Source organism: Nothobranchius furzeri, chromosome 5 (genome assembly GCF_043380555.1).
Source record: "Nothobranchius furzeri strain GRZ-AD chromosome 5, NfurGRZ-RIMD1, whole genome shotgun sequence".
NCBI lineage: Eukaryota > Metazoa > Chordata > Actinopteri > Cyprinodontiformes > Nothobranchiidae > Nothobranchius > Nothobranchius furzeri.
The window spans coordinates 64,255,879-64,278,053 of NC_091745.1; the positions used below are offsets into that span (position 1 = coordinate 64,255,879).

Here is a 22,175-nt window from a genome sequence, read left to right on the forward strand (position 1 = left end):
TTTAAAGGAACTACATCGGCTCTGGTTGTTGTTAATCTTTTTACACCGCACCTCGCGATGTAGTTTTTCTTTCAGATAGTCAGCCAGCACACTCGGCATAAGATCAGGGCAGAACTTCGTTGCGAAGACACTCACCAGTTTCGTTTTTAACACTCTGATCCTTCCTCCAGCACAGGATCCCACGACAACATGCCTCTTAGCGAAATTCCGATTAGGCCTTAGTTGCGCAAATTACCAAATCATTTTGGTTTTTATTTACTTTTTGCCATTTTTATACGATAAGAGTGTTTTGATACTAATAGCTACATTGATAGTTAAATATTGAACATTTTATTCATGTTTTTATTCATTTCTGTCACTGAATATAATTTATAAGCGCTTGTCTTGTTGTGGATGAAGTTAGAAAGGACCAATCAGAAGCGTCCTAGCTTTGTGGATGAAGTTAAGAAAGGACCAATCAGAAGCGTCCTAGCTTTGGTGCGTTCAATCAGAAAGAAGGTGGGCGGTCCTTGTTTGATTCCCCTCCTGGTGCGTGAACCACAACAAACACGCTTCTCAGCTGATGGCTGTAACGTCAGGATAAAACTCATCAAAGGTAAAGTATTAACCATCACGAAGACGCCCTCTCAGCCGAATATTTATAGTAGAAGATGGGTGACACACTAAAGCTGCGCGAATTGTGGCGTCGCGCGAGCGTCGATCCGTTTAAGTTGGCTTCAAATGCTGCAGAAAGACGCATTTTTCTTCCTAATGTGTCGAATAGACGAACTAGTGTATCGTTTTTTTTTCGTGAAAGCAAAAAACGATGTTTTAGATATTTTTCACGTCTGCTGTACCGAACCGCTGTGTTCTCGGTTAGCTAAAGCAAGGGGGGGCATCATGGCGGCGGCCTGGGCCGCTGGAAACGAACACAAACAGCAGCAGGAGCAGTGCCTACCGTTACTCCCCGACTGCGCTTATCATGGGTCAGGTCTCATTCTTCAAATATGGCTGACAACATGTTCATATTAGACAGCATTTAAGGCTTTAATATATCTGCGACGAAAATAATCCAGACACTGAGTCATAATTCTGGTTAGGAGCATTAAGGAAAGCTTCTTCTGACTTCCATGTGGTGTTCTAACGTCACGATCAACAGTTCAGATCCAAAGTTCTCTAAGCTTTTTGGAGCACTTTCAAGTTTGTCTTTGAACTTGTCTGCATTTCCCCTTCCCATTCTAATGGGAGGGGGAAATGCAGCCAAACACGTTTCTGTGGAAAAGTAATGAGAAAAAATATTTGCTTTTGTAAAAATGCTGTTTGAACAACCTCAGTTTGGAGAAACAGCTTATTACTGTTTGAGCAAAGAGGTTGCAAACAATTCCAGTCCATAACATTTCATAGAGGATTTGCTTTTGTTATGCATTACTTGGCTATTTTAACAAAAATGCAGTTCTAATTATCTCAGCATGCAACCACATAATTCTGAAATATTCATAATGGGACATTTTTGAAGTTGTAAAGTGCATTAGGATCATATTTATTCTTTTCTTTTAGTAAAGCAAATGTTTTAAAGATGTTTTTTCATACCTGCTGACAGTTTTGACGGAAGGCTTCAGTCTTCCTCAGTGCTCTTTGCACTTAAAAGTAGGGCCCGACCGATATATCGGCCGATATTGGGGTCATTAACAGTATCGGCTATCGGCCAAAAAGACTGCTGATATGGCCGATATTGCGCTACCTATCCAGCAGATGGAGCCAGCTTTATGAACCCATGTTGTGTGGCTCCACTCCTTTGAACACAAATTATTGTTTTGGAACATTTTTTTAATTCTTATTTATGTTTCTTATGTGCAATTATTTCCTGTCCAGGGTGAATAAGTTCACCAAGTTAACTTCCACAAAGTGTTACTTTGTTACAAAGCACAAGTATTACGTTTCATTTATTGCTGCATTTTTATTATTTTAATATTCTTATAAGGATCTTCTGTCCCTAAACTTGTGTGTGTTGTTAGATTCCCCAGAGTTAGCAAAGTCAGAAAAAACATTTTGTAACCAGTTGTTTTAGCATAAAGTAATGGAAGGGAAGGCTTGCATTCACCTACATGAAAAAACTTTAGGTTACTATCGTAACCCCGGTTCTCTGAGTAACATGAGTGAGATGTCTCACTATGGGATACGCCCCTCCGCGGATTCCTCAGAAGCACTTATCTCAATACGCCAATCCTGATTGGCCAGTGACCGTGACGTACGCATCCCCCTGCTACTATAAGTAGCAAGCGTCCCCACGCACGCACTATTCAAGATAAACACCTCTTCTCGCTTCGCCCAGCAAGAAGGGTTGTCTGGTGAGACATCTCACTCATGTTACTCAGAGAACCGGTGTTACGATAGTAACCTAAAGTTCTCTTTCTTAACATTCGTTTCGATGTCTCACTATGGGATATGGAGACTCCCGTATTGCCAGACAGCTTATCCAGCAATCACCAACCTACAGGGATACGTCTTGGCCCGCCAAAGACCCCACACCCAGAATCGTGTGAGTCATTGCAGGGACCGAAACATCAAGCTTATAGAAGCGTGCAAATGCAAGTGGAGAAGCCCAACTTGCTGCAGCACAAATCTCCTGGATTGACAGCCCCCGAAAAAGGGCCCAAGAAGCAGACAGGCCCCTAGTAGAATGGGCCCTGAGCCCAACAGGTGCCTGAATGCCTTGACAGGAGTAAGCCATAGAAATAGCCTCCACAATCCAGTGGGAAAGCCGCTGCTTTGTGACGGGTTTCCCCTTACGAGGCCCACCCCATGACACAAAAAGGTGGCCCCCCCTGCGAAGGTTCTTTGTCCGATTCACATACTCCTTGAGCGCGCGAATCGGACACAGCTTGTGCCACCGCTCCTCCTCGGGAGAGGAGAAGGGCGGTGGGTAGAAAGCTGTGAGGATAATAGGAGAAAAGGAGCCCACCACCTTAGGCACAAAGGCAGGGTTGGGCTTCAAGGACACCTTCATGTCACCTGGTGCAAACTGGGTGCAGGATGGGTGCACAGAGAGAGCCTGTAAGTCACTAACTCGCTTTGCAGATACCAAAGCCAGGAGTAGCACCACCTTAAGAGACAGGATCTTAAGGTCCAGGCCGTCCATAGGTTCAAATGGAGGCCCGGAGAGGGCCGACAGCACCAAGGACAGATCCCATGAGGGCACCAGGGGTCGGGACACAGGGAGAAGCCTGCGCACGCCCTTCATGAAGCTACACACCAGGGGGTGTTGACCTGCCAGTTTCTTCCCAAAACCCAAGTGTCGGGCAGAAATGGCTGCTAGGTACACTTTAATGGTGGAGAAAGCCTTCTTCCCATCCAACAAGTCTTGCAGGAAAGACAGAATGACGTTCACCGGGCATTGGAAGGGTGAGACCTCCCTGCCCTGACACCAGGCTTCAAACACCCTCCATTTACAGTCATATAGGGACCTAGTGGAGGGGGCCCTAGCATTCTGAATGGTTCGAATGACTGCCTGGGGCAGCTCTGCTGACACTAGCCCACACCCCTCAGGGGCCAGGCCCACAGGGCCAGCCGTTCTGGATGAGGGTGGAAGATCGAGCCTCCCGCTTGGGACACCAGGTCCCTGCGAAGCGGCAGTTTCCAAGGTTGGCCCTCCAGGAGCTGGAAAATGTCCGCCACCCAATGCATGGCTGGCCAGTATGGGGCCACCAGAATGAGAGTGTGGCGCTGGGTTCGTACCCTCAGCAAGGTGGGTGGTATCAGGGCCACTGGGGGAAAAGCGTAAAGCAGTCCCCGTGGCCAGTCGTGCGCCAGCGCGTCCACGCTGAGTGGAGTGTCTCGGTCGCGCAGGGAGAAGAACAGAGGACACTGAGCATTCTCCTTGGAGGCAAAAAGATCCACTACGGCTGTGCCGAACCGGATCCAAATCTGTTCCAACACTGCTGGATGCAGGCTCCAATCCCCGTACAGGGGTGTCCCTCTGGACAACAGATCCGCCCCCCGATTCAGAACACCCGGGACGTGGGTGGCTCTGATTGAGAGGAGATGCCTGCTGCACCTTAGGATCAGTCTGCGTGCCAGCGTGTGTAACCGCACGGAGCGCATCCCCCCCGGTGGTTTATATAAGCCACAGTCGTGGTGTTGTCTGTTCTCACTAGGACATGATGGCCGGAGAGAAAAGGCAGGAAGCGCCTCAGGGCCAGAAAGACCGCGAGGAGTTCCAGATAATTTATGTGTGTCCCCAGAGCTCTCTGCTCCACACACCCCTGACAGAGCGACCCTCCAGGAGCCCCCCCCAACCTGACAGGCTCGCATCTGTCGTGACCACTTTCCTCACGAGAACCAACCCCAAAGGCACCCCCTGTGCCAAGAGGGAGGGGTGACGCCAACAGCGGAGCGCCGCGACGCACGCTGCAGAGACCGTCACCCTGCGCGCTCTGTGGCGCACTGGAGAGAGACCCAGAAAAGCCACCCAGCGTTGAAAATCTCTCATGTGTAGACGGCCGAGTGGTACCACTGAAATAGCCGACGCCATGAGACCCAAAAGCCTGAGGCATAACGCAAACCGCACCGAACTGTGTAGGCGGAAGCGCGCCAGGCAGAGCGAAAGCGCGTTCACGCGCGGTGTCGAGAGACGGGCCGTGAACGCCCCTGAGTCCAGATTCAGACCTAGAAAGGTTATTTTCTGGGAGGGGAGTAAAGCGCTTTTCTGCCAGTTTATTCTGAAACCCAGACCACACAAGTGATGAATCACAACCAGCGTGTTTGACGCTGCCTCCTCTCTGGACCGTGCCAGCAGGAGCCAGTCGTCTAAATACGTGGCCAGCCGAATGCCCCTCCCTCTCAGAGGGGCGATCGCCGCCTCCGTACACCTGACAAACACCCTCGGGCTCAGCGAGAGGCCAAATGGGAGCACGGTGTATTCGTAACACACTCCCTGAAAGGCAAACCTCAGAAATTTCCTGTGTGGAGGGTACACGGGAACATGAAAGTATGCGTCCCTCAGGTCGATTGAGGTGAACCAGTTGCTCTGGTGAATCAGACGCAAAAGGGATGAGAGCGTGAGCATTTTGAATCTGTACTTTCTGAGGCATCGGTTCAGGGCCCTCAGATCCAGGATCGGGCGAATCCCGGTCCCTCCCCGTTTCGGGACCAGGAAGTACCTGGAGTAGAAACCACTCTGAGACCGATCAGGAGGCACAATGCATATCGCTCCCTTCTCCAGCAGGGAGGAGATTTCTCCCTGAAGGATGTTAGCTGACGTCCCCTGGGCGTGGGAGAACACTACGCCGGAGAATCGAGGAGGAACAGAAGCGAATTGGAGCCTGTAACCTCTCGAAATAGTTCTCAGCACCCAACGTGAAGCAGAAACCGCTGTCCATTCCTCCATGTGAGTGGAGAGCGGTGACACAGCCGTGACACACGGAGCAGCAGCTCCCTCCAGAGGTTGTGGGGCAGCGGTGCTCGTGGCAACCACTGCGCATGCGCGGGGGCTTTGTGCTTTGAGGGCCCAGGCGTACGGGGACGACCCGTGGCTGGCGGGTAAGTCCGCCAGGGGCCGCCCACACCTGAAACTGCTCATGGGCAACATTTTTATTGATTTTTGCTGTGCCCTTGACATCTTGTCTGGATGCGGCAGCGAACTTTTTAATGCTCCTTGAGCGTGACATGTTTGTGAAAAACAATGTGAGTGCTTGTGACGTGTGTTTTGAGCCGGCACAGCCGGCTGCACGTCCTGGCCCCACCCTGGACCGCTCGGGGACTCTGCCGGAGGGGTTCCGTGAGGGGGGGGGGGAGAGAAGGCACCATGGCAACATCGAACAGGAGGAGCTGGCGAACGGGGAACTGCCAGCTGCAGCGTCCGGAGGGAAAGAACTCCGTCAGGCTGCCCTCTTCTTCTTCCTCACCTGCTGACCGCCGGGTCGGGTGGGTTGTCCCGGCGGCGGAGCGGCTTGGTTGCCGGATCTCTGAGGCCAAACTGGTCGAGGCGCTGAGCCCGAAGGAGCTGGTTGGACAGCTTGAGGCTTCGGGCGCTTTGGGATCCGGAACTGAGGCTGGGCTCGGACAGCTGCCTGAGGCAGGTTCGGCCGAGCCGGCAGCGCCGGTGAGGGTTTACGGGGAAGGCAGAGATGAAGGGCTTCATCCTCTTTCTTTTTGGCCTCACACCGTTGCTGCATTGATGCCAGGGCAGAGCCAAAAATGCCTTCAGGCATGATTGGCATGTCCAAAATGTCCTCCTTCTCTCTCTCAGAGAGGTTGGAGAGGTTCAGCCATCTTGCACGTTCTTGAAGCACCATCATGCCCCTAGCTTTTCCCGTGGCCTGGACCGCGCAGCGCTGCACACGCAGGCAGATGTCGGTCAGTATGGTGATTTCCTCCCACACCTCCGGGTCCGGCTTCGTATTCATGTCCTCACAGAGCTCGGCTTGGTACGCCGAGAGCATGGAGGAGACATTCAAAGCTCGGACGGAGATGGCGGCAGCCTTGTACGCCCTCTCGTTCAGCGCCGACTGGAAGCGGTCCGCCTTCGCGGGGAGAGCGGGAGGCCTGGAGGAAGTTGCCGAGAGCCGTGGGTGCAGGTGGGCTGCAACCAGCGGTTCCGTCTGCGGCATGCGAAGCATGCCAGCTTTCTCCATCCCCTCGAAGTCCAGCGAGGAGGCTCCTTGGACAGGAGACCTGGAGCTGAAAGGGTGTTTGTCCCAGGAGGACCTCACTTCTTGGAGAAGCTCCGGGAAGGCGGGAAGGAGAGGCTTTGCCGCCCTCGTGGCCTGAGGCAGCTTCTTTCCCTCGTAGCGGGATCTGACAGCCTCAGTGACCACGGTGGGCCAAGGGATGTTGAGCCTGGTCGCAGCGCGTCGGCAGACTGACTGCATGTCCAGGTGGGCGGCCGGAAAAGCCGCTCCATCCCTGGGAGAGGACGGGAAGCTAGGCATGGAGGCCTGAGCGATGGGGAGAAAAACGTCGTCATCCTCGTCCTCCTCTGAAATGAGGAGTTCCTAGGTGTCCTCGTCGTCTCCGTAGTCCAACTCCAACACGTCCTCGACAGGGTGGCTCGGACCGGCCGGTTCGAGCTGTGAGCCCCAGCTGAGTTCGGCACACGGTTCCGGCTCCGGGAGGACATGTTCGCTGGCGTCCCCAGGCGGTGGCCCAGGGGCCGGCAGGCAAGGGTCCTTCCCCGACAGGCTAGCTTGGCGCGCTAGCCGCCGGCGAAGGCTCTTCAGGCTGAAGCAAGCACAGCTCTCACATGACCCGGGGACTTCCAATGCCAGCTGGGCGTGTTCCAGCCCGAGGCAGCTCGAGCAGACCTTGTGCGGGTCTGTGCTTGAGATTTTGTTCCCACAGGTACAGAGGCGAGCTCCTGCGCCGTTGACTCCTCTGGTGGGAGGAGCGGCTTCCATGTAGGCTAACTGGTGTGTTAGCAGAGAACGAACAGATGCACTGGAGTGTGAAGCTGCTCGTTATGCCCCGAGCCTATGGTTAAGGTCAGGACAGAAGACAGTAAGTTAACGTTCGGCGATGGAGAGAATATTAGAAGGCTCCGTCTGTGAACAGTTGAGCTAACTTACCTCAGAGATAAGCGACCACCGAAGCGAGAAGAGGTGTTTGAATAGTGCGTGCGTGGACGCTTGCTACTTATAGTAGCAGGGGGACGCGTACGTCACGGTCACTGGCCAATCAGGATTGGCGTATTGAGATAAGTGCTTCTGAGGAATCCGCGGAGGGGCGTATCCCATAGTGAGACATCGAAACGAATGTTAAGAAAGAGAACACTACAATGTATGTGAATTCACTTACATTGTTTTATGCTAAACTAAGAAAACCAACTGCCGCCAGATCATATTGGGCTGGTTATGAAATGCTTTTTCTGACTTGTTCAATGTTCAACCTTTAATGAGTTTTTAAAAAAAACTGATAAAATGAAGACAAAATCCACCTGCTGCAGCTTCTTTTCCTGGAAAAAATTTCCTGGATTCTGTCCAGTTCCAGTTTTACTTTCAGTTTCGTGGCAGAACCTTTTGTAACGGCTTCTCTCACTCTGTGTTTTTAATCTTGTTGTGTGCAGACAACAGCAGCAGCAGCCATGGGCAAGGCCCAGTCACACTTGACCAAACACAAAGATGAGAGTCAAGACGCGCTGACGGCTGCTGGCGAGTTCAGAGACGGTCAGACTGAGGAGGATGGAAAGAATGGAGACGTGTCTCAGTTCCCTTATGTGGAGTTCACGGGGCGGGACAGCGTCACATGTCCAACATGCCAGGGCACTGGCAGAATCCCTCGGGGTAAAGACACTTCTACAGATTTATGTTTTGTATTTTGTGGCACATTGTTGTTGGACCAACGCCTCAGAGGGGAACGCCACACCCACGGGTGTGTTGCTGCTGGAAAACAACAAAAAGAGGCTTCTGTTGGAAGGATGGAGCTAAGAAAATAGCTTCATGTTTGTAGTTTTGTCAAAAAAAGTGTTGAGCCACGGTTCATTAATGTCGCTCCCTTGGAAGTAGGTTTCATATTGTTCTTCGAGGGAGTGTAAACACGCTTTTTGTGTTTGTAGTGAGGATACGGTCCAAAGCTGGAAACCACATAATCTAGTTTTGGAGGGAAAAGCGGTTTAGAGATTAGAGACTACACCTGAGGAAGACCCTATAAAAAAAGTGGCAAACCTAAAGTGTTTATGTTTGCAACGGGGAGTTTCAGAGTGTCATAATCAAATTCTGACATGAAGGATTTCAGAACTGAGCCAAAGCTGTTTCTCTCTTTTATTTTCTTTTTTTTTTTTACTATTTTGGTGAAAATCTGAATTTGATCTTCTAGAAATAATGCAGAAGAAAAGCATAAGAAATGGATAACAAGTCGAGTGGAGCTATAAAAAAACCACCTTCAGTCTGAACTGGGCTTCTTTGCTTGAAAAACAACATTTTTCTTCAACGAAGAATGTGGCTTGATTGGCTAATTTTGATGACGTCACTGCGAGCAGAGTCGTTATGAGCACAAACGTCCAACTCATCCTGAGATAATCAGTGAAATCTGACAAACCTGCAGCAGCTGTTCTTGTAGCTTCATTCCTCTGAGCGATGCCTGCTTCTCTTGTTTTCCTCTTTCTGCAGTAACTCATCATCCATGTGAATTCTGAGGCAGGAATGTTGTCTGATGCGTTACAAGAACCCAAACCTGTTTTTACATGAATGGTTAGTTGATTATGGCACACCTCCTCAGCAGGGTTTCAAAACACAAAGTTAACCCAGAAAATGATTCACAGCTTTTAAAGCAACACTAAATCGTTTTCTTAAACATCAAGCTAGAGCTTTAAAGGTATTGGCCAGACTCGGCATTAAAATTGTAGAAATTCAGTACAACTACACTTTACCATCTATATAAACATGAACTGGATTCAGTTTTTAATTTTGTTAAGGAATTTTGTCTTAAATCACTACAGAAAATCAAAATCCTCCCCTCCAGAGGCAGCTGGTGAAGGTGAGGCCTTTCCTGTCGATCAGTGATCCATGCTTTTATTACTTCTCGGCTGGATTACTGTAATTCGCTGTACTCTGGGGTGACCCAGTCTGCCCTCAGGCGTTTCCAAATGGTGCAGAACGCTGCTGCCAGTGACCCGATCACGAAAGCAGGATCACATAACACCTATCTTGGCCTCCCTTCACTGGCTGCCAGTGACTTTCAGAGTTAAATTTAAGATTTACATTTTTGTTTTTAAATCACTGAATGGTCTTGCCCCAGCATATTTCTCTGAGCTTCTTTCCTTTTATAAACCGGCCCGGAACCTCATGTCAGCGGACCAACTACTGTTCGAGGTCCCGAGGTCGAGGAAGAAGCTCAGGGGAGAACGAGCGTTCTCAATATGTGGACCTGCATTGTGGAACGCCCTACCACTGAGTGTCCGTCAGGCAACTTCGCTGTCATCATTTAAATCCGTCCTGAAAACACACTTTTATCAGCAAGCTTTTGACACGGTCTGAGATTCTCTTGTTGTGGGTTATTTTATTTTAATTTTTAATTCTGTTTTTATCTTTTCTGTCTTAAGGATTTTAAATGGTTTAATGCAAATATTATAGTCTGTGTTGTCAGCGCTTTGTTCTGGCTCCTCGTCATATAAAATGCGCTTTATAAATAAAATTGATCTGATCTGATCTGAAGAACTGTGTTTCGCATACGTCACTCCAACACGTAAAACAAAGTAGCTGCTCTTGCTAGTATTGTGAATAACTGCATTTTGTGTACTTTTGTGCTTTTAATTATTACAAAAAATTGCTTTTGAAGCTGCAGCAAAAGGTCTGAGCCATATGTCCGTGTCCTACACGCATTTTTAAATAACATAGGTGTGATCTAAAATATTAACCTACATCTATAAATCCATCTAGAACCGCACCGGTACTTTTGGACTAAAGATTGAGTCCCGTTAGCATGACTGCAGCAACACTGCTGACCTTGTTAGCTCCGGTAAGGAAAAAAACAAGTCATTTGGGAAAGCTATGACTCACACACACACACACACACACACATATATAATCTAAAAGATGATCTCCATATTTCAACAATAGATCCTCCTGGGACCGGTAGAACCTCCATGCCATCCTGGATTAGTGCAAACAACGAGCCGAGCTAGCGAGTTACTCCAGGGTCAGGAAGATTTATTCTGGTAAATTATTGGCTAAATATTTTCCAGAGTTATATCCACGTATACACACAGCGGTAAAACTGGCAGCACATTATTTTATTTATTTGTAGACACTGGGCAAAGATTACAGGGTTCTGGACCAAAATAAGGATCTCCAAAGGTCCAAACTCTAAACTGGGTGGTTAAACCAAACTCAAGGTGATATTTTACACTAAACCGAAAACATACAACTAGGGCTGCAACAAACGATTATTTGGATAATCGATTAATCGGATGGGGTCTCGACACGATTAATCGATTAATCGGATTACATGGGGAAATTTTTAAAAACTGCTAGGGAAACGTTATTTCTCTCCTTCCTTCACTTTATTTAACACAACATTATTAGAAAACAGTTCAATAGCAGAAAAACAACATGCCATCACCTAAATTGTCTTATAAGGTGTATAGACAGAGACCCTAAGCTACATCTATCTGTGACCTAAAATGCTTGGTCCAAGTTAAACAGCTTAAGGGCAATTCTCATCTGTTTTGTTTGATCTCATCTGTTGACATTTATTTTAAATGTAATTAAACATAGGCTGTGAATTAATCAAAATTGATCACTATTTCCAAAAATAACTGAAAAAATACCAAATAAAACAAAAGTAAATGAATGCCATCCTCCTTGCGATGATGCCCTGGGCAACTGCCATAAAGTCACATCAAGAAATGCTGCTGATCATTCCAATGATCCCAAATAGACTCACATTAGGCCACATGAAAGCAACTGAACCCAAAAATATATTAACCAGTATATAACTGCACTCTCTCACAACACGCCTGCAGCAACAGTTAGGACTCCTCCCTCCCTTTGAAAAGCGTTTTTGCTTCTGAGGACATTGTGGTTGTAAAACCACATGCTAGTAGTCTGGCCCCGGTGTGATCAACCAGTTTCTGCGGGAATGTGACGGCGGAACCAGGGCCAGATTAACACTTTGTTGTACCCTGGGCAACAATATTCAAGGGCTCCATCATCACGACCCAAGGATCACCATAATGTGGTCACATACAGAATATTTTACTGTAATATGCAGTAAATATACTCAATACTTGAATGCCTGACAACACGTAACCCGCCCAGAGTAACCTTTGACCCACCTCGTGTGGACTGACCAATGAGGAGAGGGTCTTAACTTGAGGCCCTCTCTTCATTGGTCAGTCTGCATGAGACTGACTCTCAACTGACGTTCAGTCGTAGGCAGCGAAGCGTCTCTGTGCAGCGCAAAAGCCCGGGTGGACAGTTTGTTTAATGTAGGGTGACCATATTTCCATTTCCAAACAAGAGGACAGGGGATCTGTGCCTATGACGTCACTCTATGGCAACGCCACACAAACCACGTTGGGACCCATTTTTTGTAAGAACTAAATTAATATCAGATTCTGCCAGTTAAAGGGCTCTAAAACAATTCATATGTAAATATTTTGCATATTTAATGCAAAATCTAATTTTTCTGCTTTAGTGCTGCAACAAGGTTTTATTAATAATAAATTATTATACCTTTTGTTTTACTACAGCATCGGTAAGCTTCCTGTGCACAGATGATTAAGGATGCTTGTTTCAGCTGTGAGATTAGACGATAGGATCAATGAAAAAATAAGTTGTCACAAACTCCATGGAAACTTTCAGAGAATCCACAAATAGTGGCTTTCAAATGGTTTTGTTACTTTTTGCAAGTTTATAAAAGAAGCAGATGAGACAGCATGTCTGATAATTTAGTTTTTCATCTGATAATATTAGAACATGTCAGTAATGTCTGAGGGGCTTTTATAAACACCGTATAACTAACACTACTGGAGAGGGCATGAATTACACAGAGGCTTCTGGGGAGCCCAGTTATTGGGGGGGGGGGGGGGGGGGCATTTTGCCTTGGCCCCCAAAATGTCTTGAAACGGCCCTGGGTGTGTGACTGAGTTTTGAAGGTGATCTGAATTGTATCAGATGTATAAATATGACATGTGTATAACTTATTGTTTTTTACTGGTAAAAACGTGTAGTGGTGATAAATCTACCTACATTTTACTTTTCAACACTTTGTTTTGTTTTCTTGTTTTTATTGAACTATTTTCCTGTCCTGTCTGTCTCTCATCTTCCTGCATCTCCTCTTAATTCTCCAGAAAATCTGTTGCCTGGATTCTTACCTTTTCACCTCATCAGTTACTTTTGAGCAGATCAAAGGGATCTCCTGACCATAAAGCGCAGAGCGCGTTTTCGATGCTGCGTGAGGTGAAATCACCGCAGCACAGGTGATGAGCTCCGCAGTAGCGGGCTTCAGGCACAAATAAGACAGAAAATAGAGAACATGTGCGGACATGAACGATCGTGTGCTAATTATAGTTTTTTGGTTGCGCCACTTTGAGAATGGACCGTGCGCTGGAAGCAGCTGCCTGGATCGCTGTGCAACAATACGGAACCGGTTCGCAGCAGCGCAAGTCTGCCGGCTCTCCCTCGCGCTGATCTGCCGCTACCGGTTCTCCACGCTGATCTGCGGCTCTCCCTCGCGCTGATCTGCCGGCTCTCCCTCGCGCTGATCTGCGGCTCTCCCTCGCGCTGATCTGCGGCTCTCCCTCGCGCTGATCTGCGGCTCTCCCTCGCGCTGATCTGCGGCTCTCCCTCGCGCTGATTTGCCGGCTCTCCCTCGCGCTGATCTGACTTGCTCTGGTCTGCGCGCAACGGCGGGTGGGAAGGGGGGGCGCTTTTGGAAGAGTTGTGCGACACAACGAATCGATGACGCAATTCGTTGCCAACGCTTTTAGTAATCGATTTTCATCGAATTTATCGATTCGTTGTTGCAGCCCTACATACAACACTCTAAATGTAATAAGAGGGAGATCTACACCACAAAAAAGATGAACTCTAAACCAAAACGAAACAGCTTATCCAAACGCAAGTAGCTGTTAGCAAAAACGCTAACAGTAGCTTTACCAACGTTAAGTTCAAGTTACCAAGTTTAAATAAACCAAAAACACCCAGCAAACAGACCAGCACGGAGGAGAGACTGCTACCACTATAACAGCTCTCCTAATGTCTGAAAGAAGCTCCTTTATGAAGGGAGAAACGCTCCCAGTGATTTTCTACATCTGCGATAGAGAGCACAGCGCATTTGACCGTTGAAGTTGTTGTCCGTTGCTGGGAGACGAAGGCCGGCAAAACAGGAAAGGAATCTAGTAGCGGACGGACATTGTTCCGGGTCTTCGGTGTTTGGCGGAGATGTTAGTGAAGGCAGAGAAGAGGGCGAACTAGAGGAAAAACAGGCAGATTCCTCCTCTATTTACAAACTCCTGGGGATGCAACAAGTGGGCGTGGTACTTTGACTACCAGATCTAACGTCGACGAATTTTTAGAATCGAGCCGTCGACATCATCGACGCTTCGCTACAGCTCTATTCAATATCCGTTCTTGTCGCCCTATCCCAGGGAAAAAACAAATCTGACCGACTAGCAGAGGCTTCACAATCTCTGCTATAACGCTAACGCAGAAACACCGGAGTCAGGGGTTGTTTACTACAGCTGTTTCAGCAGATCACCTTGTGAAACGTCATCAACTGCCCAGGGCATAGACCGGAAGTTAGTTTCTGTTTTTCCCGCGCCAGTCAAAAACATCAGATTTTCTTTCAATTCCAGCTGTGAAAATCCAAAAACCTTTTTCATCTGAGGTTTTAATACTTCTTTACACATGCCGTTCAAAGGAATTTTGCCTCTGGCCAATATCTTTAACATTGATCTCAGTGATTGTTGAGTTAGAAACTTGAGCAGTTTCATATTTGACAGCCTTCTGCTGACCATAAACTGCTCTTGATAGTTTTGTGTAGCGGGTACGTGCCCTATAGATTACTCATTTTAGCAGCTTTACAGCTGTCATGCTGGCAGTTAGCTTTTTCAGATTACTGAACGTCAATAAAAAGCACAAGGAAAAGAAATTTACTTTTTTGTTGGCATCGTGGGGGAGTCTGGAAATAAAAGTAAAAGAGTAAGGTCTTTGGAGGTGAAGCAAAGCTAAAACCAGAGTGAACATCAGCGTGGCCTACGCTAGTTTAAGCGAGCTGAAGAAGGCTACAAAATCACGGACTGATGTTGACCTGGCCTTGTTGCTATGGGACTTGTAAGTAATAATATTTCTTGTTCAACAGTGTTGATCTTTTTACTTCATGGTTTATTTTAGTGTAAGTTGGCTCATGTTAAGTCTTTGTTTACACAAGCAACAGCAGGCTGCTGCAGGCTACTGTAGGGTTGTTTGCGACAGTCGTAATTCCACTTTCACCCAGTAGGAGTAGCAGGACCTGCTCAGTGTTGCTTTAAGTTCTGTGATTTATTACAAACTACTAAAATAATAAAAAATAAAAACACACAAAGTTCCATTGTCTGGGGAGTTTTATGCAAAGATTCATAATTATTTTTATGTGGAAACGAATCACACTCCTACAATCCTATGATCTTCGTATTTGTCACTCAGTCCTGAAGCAGCAGGACACTCAGCTCATATTATTTATTTAATTAACAATTTTTTTAATCTTATGACTCCTTGAACAGGTCAGGAGAACCAGCTTGTGGCCCTGATTCCGTACAGTGACCAAAGGCTCCGGCCGAGCAGGACGTAAGTCTGTCCTGTTTTAATAGACTAACTTTGAGCGTTTTTGTTCTGATGGGATGAGCTCTACCGCTGGACGCAGCCTGCAAGCATCAGCTGGTTTTGAGTACTCCTCTTTTTCCTCTCTTCCAGAAAGCTGTATGTCACCATATCAGTGTCTCTCTGCCTGCTGCTGTCTGGTCTGGCTGTTTTCTTCCTGTTCCCTCGCTCCATCGACGTCACCTACGTGGGAATAAAGTCTGCTTACGTTTCCTACGACCAGGAGAAGAGGATTGTTTATCTCACCATTACAGTGAGTGGTGCGATGTCTCGTTGAGATTGTGTTGCATGTTTGTGTATTGATTCTGCCTGGTGACTATTTGGACAAAAATGGTGTTGATTACATCAACCACCGGGCTGCTGTCGCTAGTTTGAAGGGTTTAGTCCCTTTTCACATTCGAACAGTTGGTAGCTAACACAAAGGTGATTCCTAAAAGAATCTCCTGCATTTGACCTCTCACCAGAACACGCTGAACATCACCAATAATAACTACTACGCCATTTCTGTGACCAACATTACGGCTCAAGTACAGTTCTCCAAGACGGTGATCGGCAAGGCCAAGTTAAGCAACACAACGGTGATCATGCCTCTGGATGAGCGACAGGTAGGCGACAACTTCAGTTCAATTGGAGACAAAATGATACAGAAGTAAATACACTTGTGGTACAAATTCCTTCCTAGCTTATTTCTAAAGCCTTTCATGAATCGTCTTACAGCTGGACTACACGGTCCCCACAACCATTGCTGATGAGATGAGTTACATGTTGTGAGTATCTTGATTAAAAATTTAAAACATTTTCAAAGCAGCTGATTCCAGTTGTGTTTAACCGTGACTCGTGTATTTGCCATCCAGCGACTACTGCACCCTGTCAACGATCAAAGTTCACAACATTGTGGTCATGATGCAGTAAGTACGGTCATAGAGTTTTTAAGTATTTCTCATTATTTTCCTGTGATCGAGACACAGACTGTTTCCTCTAACATTGCTGCCTCCTCCTGCCTCACATTGTTTCACCCACAGTCGTTTCAGATCTGCAATGAGCTTCACCATCAGGGTTAAGTCAGGCTTACTGCTCAGTCACAAAGTTAGCTACAGATATTTACCCAGAGTTCTGTTTGCTCACTTATCATGTGCAGAAACACCACACCGCTGGGTCTTATCGTCGTTATACTGAAGAAACTAGGCGTCCATAGCCAGAAGGCTTGCTCTGACTTTCTGATGCTTTTGGATCTAAATGGGAAAAAATGAAAGCTGCTTGTGTTTGTTACCATTTAACAAGTAAAGTTCACAAGTTCTATGTTGCCAGAAAAGAAATAGACGTGAAAACGATCCAGTCAGAAAAAGTCAGTCTCTTCTATGTTAAAGGGGAAATTAGTATTCATGACCCCGCCCACCCTGGCTTAGGACCTCCCACAGGAAGGGAGAGCAGAGCGTTTTTGCTTGCAGAAGCCAACCATTAGCATTAGCAGGACACCTCCAAGCTTGTGTTATTATTGGAGATAAAACATCAACTCAAGAATAAAGATCGAACGACAGCAACGGAAGAGTCATGTTACTGTTAGCCAATCAGAGGAGAGATGTTTGCAATTCATGAATATTCATGAGTTAAACTCTAAATCCTGTTGTTTTCACCCTGCCTAACTTCTGCTTGCTGACAGGAAATGACTCACAAGGCATTAGATTAGTTTAAAAAATAAGAGCACTTTATATTTCATTTCCAGACCACCAGAGGGCGCTCACGTGTCAGACGACCACAGTTTCAGAAGCATCAGCATAAATGTTCATTAAGTCTAATCTGTAGAAAAATGTTATTTTTCACCCATCATAAAGAAACGACTAAACTAAATAATCCCAGAAAAGTTTAGAATGATTTAAATTTCTAAATGAGATTTTCCCATCATCGTTAAGAAAACCTTCTGCAGGACTCAAAAAAAAACCTCTCCACTCACCTCCTGATTTCACGGTTTCTTCCTTTTGTTTCCGTTTCAGGGTTACCGTGACAACGGCATACTTTGGTCACACGGAGCAGGTCTCTCAGGAAATGTACCAGTACGTGGACTGTGGGGGCAACACCACCTTCTTTCATGGCCACGTCCAAGTCTACCAGTAAGAGACCTGGATCGAATAAGCACGGAGTCGCCGCGGAAACGGAAGCAACACATCTCCTAAATCATCACCCATTCCTAAAGTCCCAACGCCATTATTCCATTCATGGGTTAATTGTGATGTTTGGGAGGAAATTGTGTATCTTGTGGTTGTTTTCTAGGCTTTTAAAGCGATCTAGAGCGAGTTTAATGAGTACGGCTGTGAGGTTTGGAGTCTTTCCAACCAAGCTGCAGACAGAATGAACAGATATTTATTTAGGTGGAGGTTGTTTCTCCTCACTAACAACAGAACGTAACAGATCTGATGCACTTTAGACTGATTCCTATCCGACATAACGTGGCAGAATGCTCTCAACTCTCCTCGTTGACCACTTTAAAGCACGCCAGCCGTTACAAACTCATTTATGTAATAAAACCACTGATCCCTTTATGTTCTCATATGACCAGCCTTTGCAGCATCCATGATGTAGTTTAGTGCAACATAACTTCCATTATGTTCCTCAAATTTCATACTAATTAAAAGCAGCTGTGATTTAAATGAAAAATTTCTTACTAAGTAATTGAAACAATTGTTTCAACTAAAAAAAAAAGTTTTTTTGTCAAAACAAGCAGAACATTTGCAAAAATGCAGAAATGTAGAATTGAGTGGGGAAAATAAACCGTTGCATTAAAAAGTGTGATTTGAATATTGTTTAGTGTTTAAAGAAACTTAATTCACTTTGAATGGTGGTTCTGTGGGCTGTGGTGTCTGTCGTCAAGCTAGTTTAAATCCACTAACTTAAAAACTAAAGCATGAGCTGACTCTTTGTTTAATGTTAGTTTAATGAATCTGGGGTTTTGTTTTCTAATGTTCTGACATTGTTTTATTGTTACAATCTCTCAGTTTTGTCATGCAATGGTTTCTAACACAACAAATCAGAAATGATTAATACAGCTGCTGCATCATTAATAAACACCGTTTCTGTCATTTTTACACTTTAAATCCAAATGTTGTTACTACATTTATAATATAGATCTTCTAACTTTCAGCATCGACATTTTGATTCTGTGATTTTCATGTATGAAGTTGAGAATAAAAACTTATTTCATTGTATTTTTTTGTATATTGTGTTTGTAATTCTTGTTTTACACACCAGAGGGTGCCAAAGGCATCTAGTTATTTTAAAACCAAGATGGACACAAAGGAATCCCACGTTTGACAATAATTCAGGACATCCCGATAGCTACTTTCATTACTTTATGGATCAATGTCCATATGTTGATATGTTTGTATATCAAGCTAAACTTTCACAGATTGAAATGAAATAGTATGCTCAGTGAGATTTCATTTATAAGAAATATTACTTCGATTTAAGAAAAATGAAATTTGTAAGAATGTCAAACACATGAAAATCTAGTTTTCTGGTGATAATTTAGGCCTGAAGATTTGCTAAAAAAAAAAAACAAGGATGCACCGTCCGGTGCAAACACCTCTTAAGAGAACTTGTCTGAGACTAAAGCATATTACTAAAAGCTAAACTGTTCTGGTTGAACATTAGAAGATGTGTAGCTGGATTATAACACATTTAATAACGTTCACATATAAACGATGCAGGGTAACCAAAAACTGTTCCCTGGTTTCTGCACCTCTGGCATGTTTGAGGCTCTCCCTAACGCTTAAAGTAAATTCTCCAGTGTGCATAAGTATGTTCACATCTGTTTGAGTCATTTAAGCCGCTTCCTCTCTCGGATCCAGGTCGGTGAACAGAACCAGAACTGGACTGGACAGAAAAAAGTGTTCAAGCTCCTCTGAGAAGCTCATATATTACTCAGAAATGCTTGGTAAAATATTTAGGAATGAGTCTAAATGATATTTATGGAGGAGAAACACGAAGATTATTTGACAAATGCAAACTTCCAACTCGAAGAAAAACAACAAAGCTTAGTTTCTCACAGTGAAGTCCCTCTCAGCCATGTGGAGCAGACATCACTTCCTCTCAGATGTGTTATTGTCATTAGAGCTCCTTCCATACCCAGAAATCCTCTCAGTCTGCTGAAAGGAAATGACTTTTCCATGTTTGTTCTCCGTGGACGTTCAGTACTACTGCATGTTGCTGGAAAGCATACAGATGTTTGGCAACAGTTCAGATGTTTATTTTTTAGATTGAGCCCACCAAAATAGAAAATCTTCATATTTTATAAACATCATATTCAATAAAAAGCTTTATGTTGTTTGTTTTCCTTCAGCACAACAGTTAGCCAAACAGGATGATCACATCTATTACAGAATGTTTTTGAAGCACATTTTTAGTAATTCCTATCTTGTTGGTTATTCTGCTTCCTGAAAAGCCTGTGTTGATATTCAACAGTATTGATAAGCTAACGGCTAGTCCAAAAGAGCCAATATCAAAATATCTTACAGTCATCTTACAACAGCTCCAATAAAGTCAGTTTCACGGAAGGTCATGCACTTTGTTTTATTACAAAAATAAATTACTCAGCAGTTGAAAATGGAGCAGTTCTGGTGCATCCAGTAGTGGCGCTGAGCTGACATTTCTTCATATAATAAACAAATAAATATGCATGTAATGCAAAATGCAATGTGGTTTAAAGACTATGAGGTAAAGTTTACAGGATGAGCTATGACGTTTTGGTCTCTGCACCGTAGCTTTGGTCTTGGCTGCATTTAGCTATTAGCTCACCAGTCCTGTAAAAGCTATTTATTCAAACACATGCTGTTCAGTAATGATAAGTTAGTCATATTTGTAACTTTTTGTCAGAAATGCGTTTTGTGAACCTTTACAGATGTTTAAATGACACGTTTCAGTCCATATAATTTCTTTTCAGATATTTGATTTGGAATAAAGTTAAATGTGGTTTATAATCGAACATTAAACAATAAACTAATAATATAAGAGCACCAGAGCCCATCAGCCCACCCATCAGGAACCTCACCACCCCGCCCAGCTTGTTCTGATTCTCCTCTGGATCCCCTTTGCTCCCTCCATCCTCCACTCCGTGTCCTGCTCAGCCTTAAACCCGCCATGGGGCTTTCGGGTCTCGGATCAGCTGTTTTGGCTTCCATCGTCCTGCTCTCTCTGGTCGCTCTTTGTTCTGGAGGTTCGGACGCGCCGCGGGGTGTCGCGGTCGGGTTCGTCTTCGACCTGAAAGCGACGTGCGAGCCGCCGTGCAGACATGCAGGAGTCTGCATCAGGAACAACACTTGCTTCTGCTCCAAGGGATATGAAGGGGAGACCTGCCAGTATGGTGACGTTGGAAGCTTCATTTTATGAGTTTGGAAAAATGTATTGATTTATTTGGTGTTTGTAAAAAACACAAAAGTTATCTATTTTATTTATTTCTTGTTGGCGTCATAAAAAAAACACTGAACGCAGGGGCGCCACCAAGGGGAAACAAAGGGGGGCAAAGTCCACTCTAGAACTGGAAAAACCACATTTACACATCTTACTACATCTTACAGCCAACTGCTTTCCCAAATGTAAAAATGGTGGCGAGTGTCTTCGTCCAGGAAAATGCCGATGTCCTCCAGGATTTGGTGGAAGATTCTGTCACAAAGGTGAGCGGGTTGACTTGTGATTCTACCAGACATTAAAAATAACTGAAAATATGAAGTTATACTAGAAAATCCAAGCCAAACAAAAGAAAAAAACTAAATGAAAATGTGTGTTTATTTTCAGAAAATGAGAATTAGATTAAATATAACCATGAACATTTAAACCACAAGAAGGTGTCATGTGTCTTTTGCAGTGACGTGTGATGGAGGATGTTGGAATGGAGGAGAATGCACCGCTGTCAACGGAGTGGCCAAGTGCATCTGCCCTTCCAGCTGGACCGGGTCTAAATGTCAACATGGTGGGTTTGTGGTTCTGACACCAGTAAACAGCAGCATTCACTAGAACAGGTCCATGTGGCTTTCTGAAGCATTCTAGTATGCAACAAAAATAAAGATGTCCATTTTAGTTCTTATTTTGCAGGTTTTTGACAAAACTGGAAAATGTTTTACAATGGTTTATTATGGGGGCCTCAAAATAAGAACTCTAAGCCTATGTTGCTATATTTGTTTCCTCCGAGCAGCAATTTGCCCCCAAGGCTGCAGGAACGGGGGGATCTGCGTGGCTCCAGGAATCTGCAGCTGCCTTGATGGATGGCTCGGGGGAGCGTGCCACACTGGTGAGTTCGGCTGATTTACACCGTGCATCCTCTTCATCCTCTGCTGGTTTTAATCCGGTTCATTTAGCTAGACAATGCTTAGCTTCCAGCTCCAGGTGTGACGTTGGTTCTCACCTGCAGTAAGGTTTTTGGTGTCAGAATTTTCATTTTTCACCTCCTCTCCATGTGGGTTTTTACCGGAGAGCTTTAACACTTTTGCTTTTGTTTCTTTTGTCTCTGCTGCAGCCGTGTGCCGCCAGCCCTGCCTGAACGGAGGGAAGTGCATCTCTCCAGACAAATGTCGCTGCCGGCCGCCTTTCTCCGGTCCTCGCTGCGAGGAAAAGAAACAATCCCACTAATCGGATTTAGTGGCTTAAATTTGATTCTTTTCGATTGAAATAACACTTTTTTTTTTGCAATAAACTTTTGATTATTTGATTTTTATGAAAAAATGAGACATTAAACTTATAATTTGTTTTTAAATAATAAAAACTCCTGTTTTTTTTTTTGCTAATTGTTTAGAAAATAAAACATTGATGAATTTCAAAGTGGGGGTGGATCATTACTGATGTTTATTTACCATTTAAATGAGAAAAACAAAAGCAGGTCATGATTTATCAGATAGGAGAAAAATGAGGCAGAAACTC

The 22,175-nt window shown here is 45.2% G+C and overlaps 2 protein-coding genes across 2 annotated transcripts; both read left to right on the forward strand.

The window, feature by feature from the left end:
- Positions 1-465: 465 nt before the first annotated feature.
- tmem106ba (transmembrane protein 106Ba) lies at positions 466-18,472 on the forward strand. The gene is made up of 8 exons (XM_015949813.3): positions 466-595; positions 8,039-8,255; positions 15,176-15,239; positions 15,366-15,525; positions 15,737-15,877; positions 15,990-16,039; positions 16,127-16,180; positions 17,264-18,472. The coding sequence occupies exons 2-8, from the start codon at positions 8,057-8,059 to the stop codon at positions 17,382-17,384; spliced, it is 789 nt and encodes a 262-aa protein (XP_015805299.1). The 5' UTR covers positions 466-595; positions 8,039-8,056; the 3' UTR covers positions 17,385-18,472.
- A 1,433-nt stretch (positions 18,473-19,905) lies between these two features.
- On the forward strand, positions 19,906-22,076 carry seraf (Schwann cell-specific EGF-like repeat autocrine factor). Its single transcript, XM_015949815.3, has 5 exons — positions 19,906-20,625; positions 20,840-20,935; positions 21,127-21,231; positions 21,454-21,549; positions 21,775-22,076. The coding sequence occupies exons 1-5, from the start codon at positions 20,403-20,405 to the stop codon at positions 21,885-21,887; spliced, it is 633 nt and encodes a 210-aa protein (XP_015805301.1). The 5' UTR covers positions 19,906-20,402; the 3' UTR covers positions 21,888-22,076.
- The last annotated feature ends 99 nt before the right edge of the window (positions 22,077-22,175 follow it).

Excerpts from the sequence above, each read along its gene's own strand:
- tmem106ba (XM_015949813.3), top strand. The coding sequence starts at position 8,057 with ATGGGCAAGGCCCAGTCACACTTGACCAAACACAAAGATGAGAGTCAA. Across the intron at positions 15,526-15,736 it reads TTGTTTATCTCACCATTACA|AACACGCTGAACATCACCAA; the intron begins GTGAGTGGTGCG and ends ACCTCTCACCAG. Across the intron at positions 15,878-15,989 it reads TGCCTCTGGATGAGCGACAG|CTGGACTACACGGTCCCCAC; the intron begins GTAGGCGACAAC and ends ATCGTCTTACAG.
- seraf (XM_015949815.3), top strand. The coding sequence starts at position 20,403 with ATGGGGCTTTCGGGTCTCGGATCAGCTGTTTTGGCTTCCATCGTCCTG. Across the intron at positions 20,626-20,839 it reads AGGGGAGACCTGCCAGTATG|CCAACTGCTTTCCCAAATGT; the intron begins GTGACGTTGGAA and ends TACATCTTACAG. Across the intron at positions 21,232-21,453 it reads CGGGTCTAAATGTCAACATG|CAATTTGCCCCCAAGGCTGC; the intron begins GTGGGTTTGTGG and ends TCCTCCGAGCAG.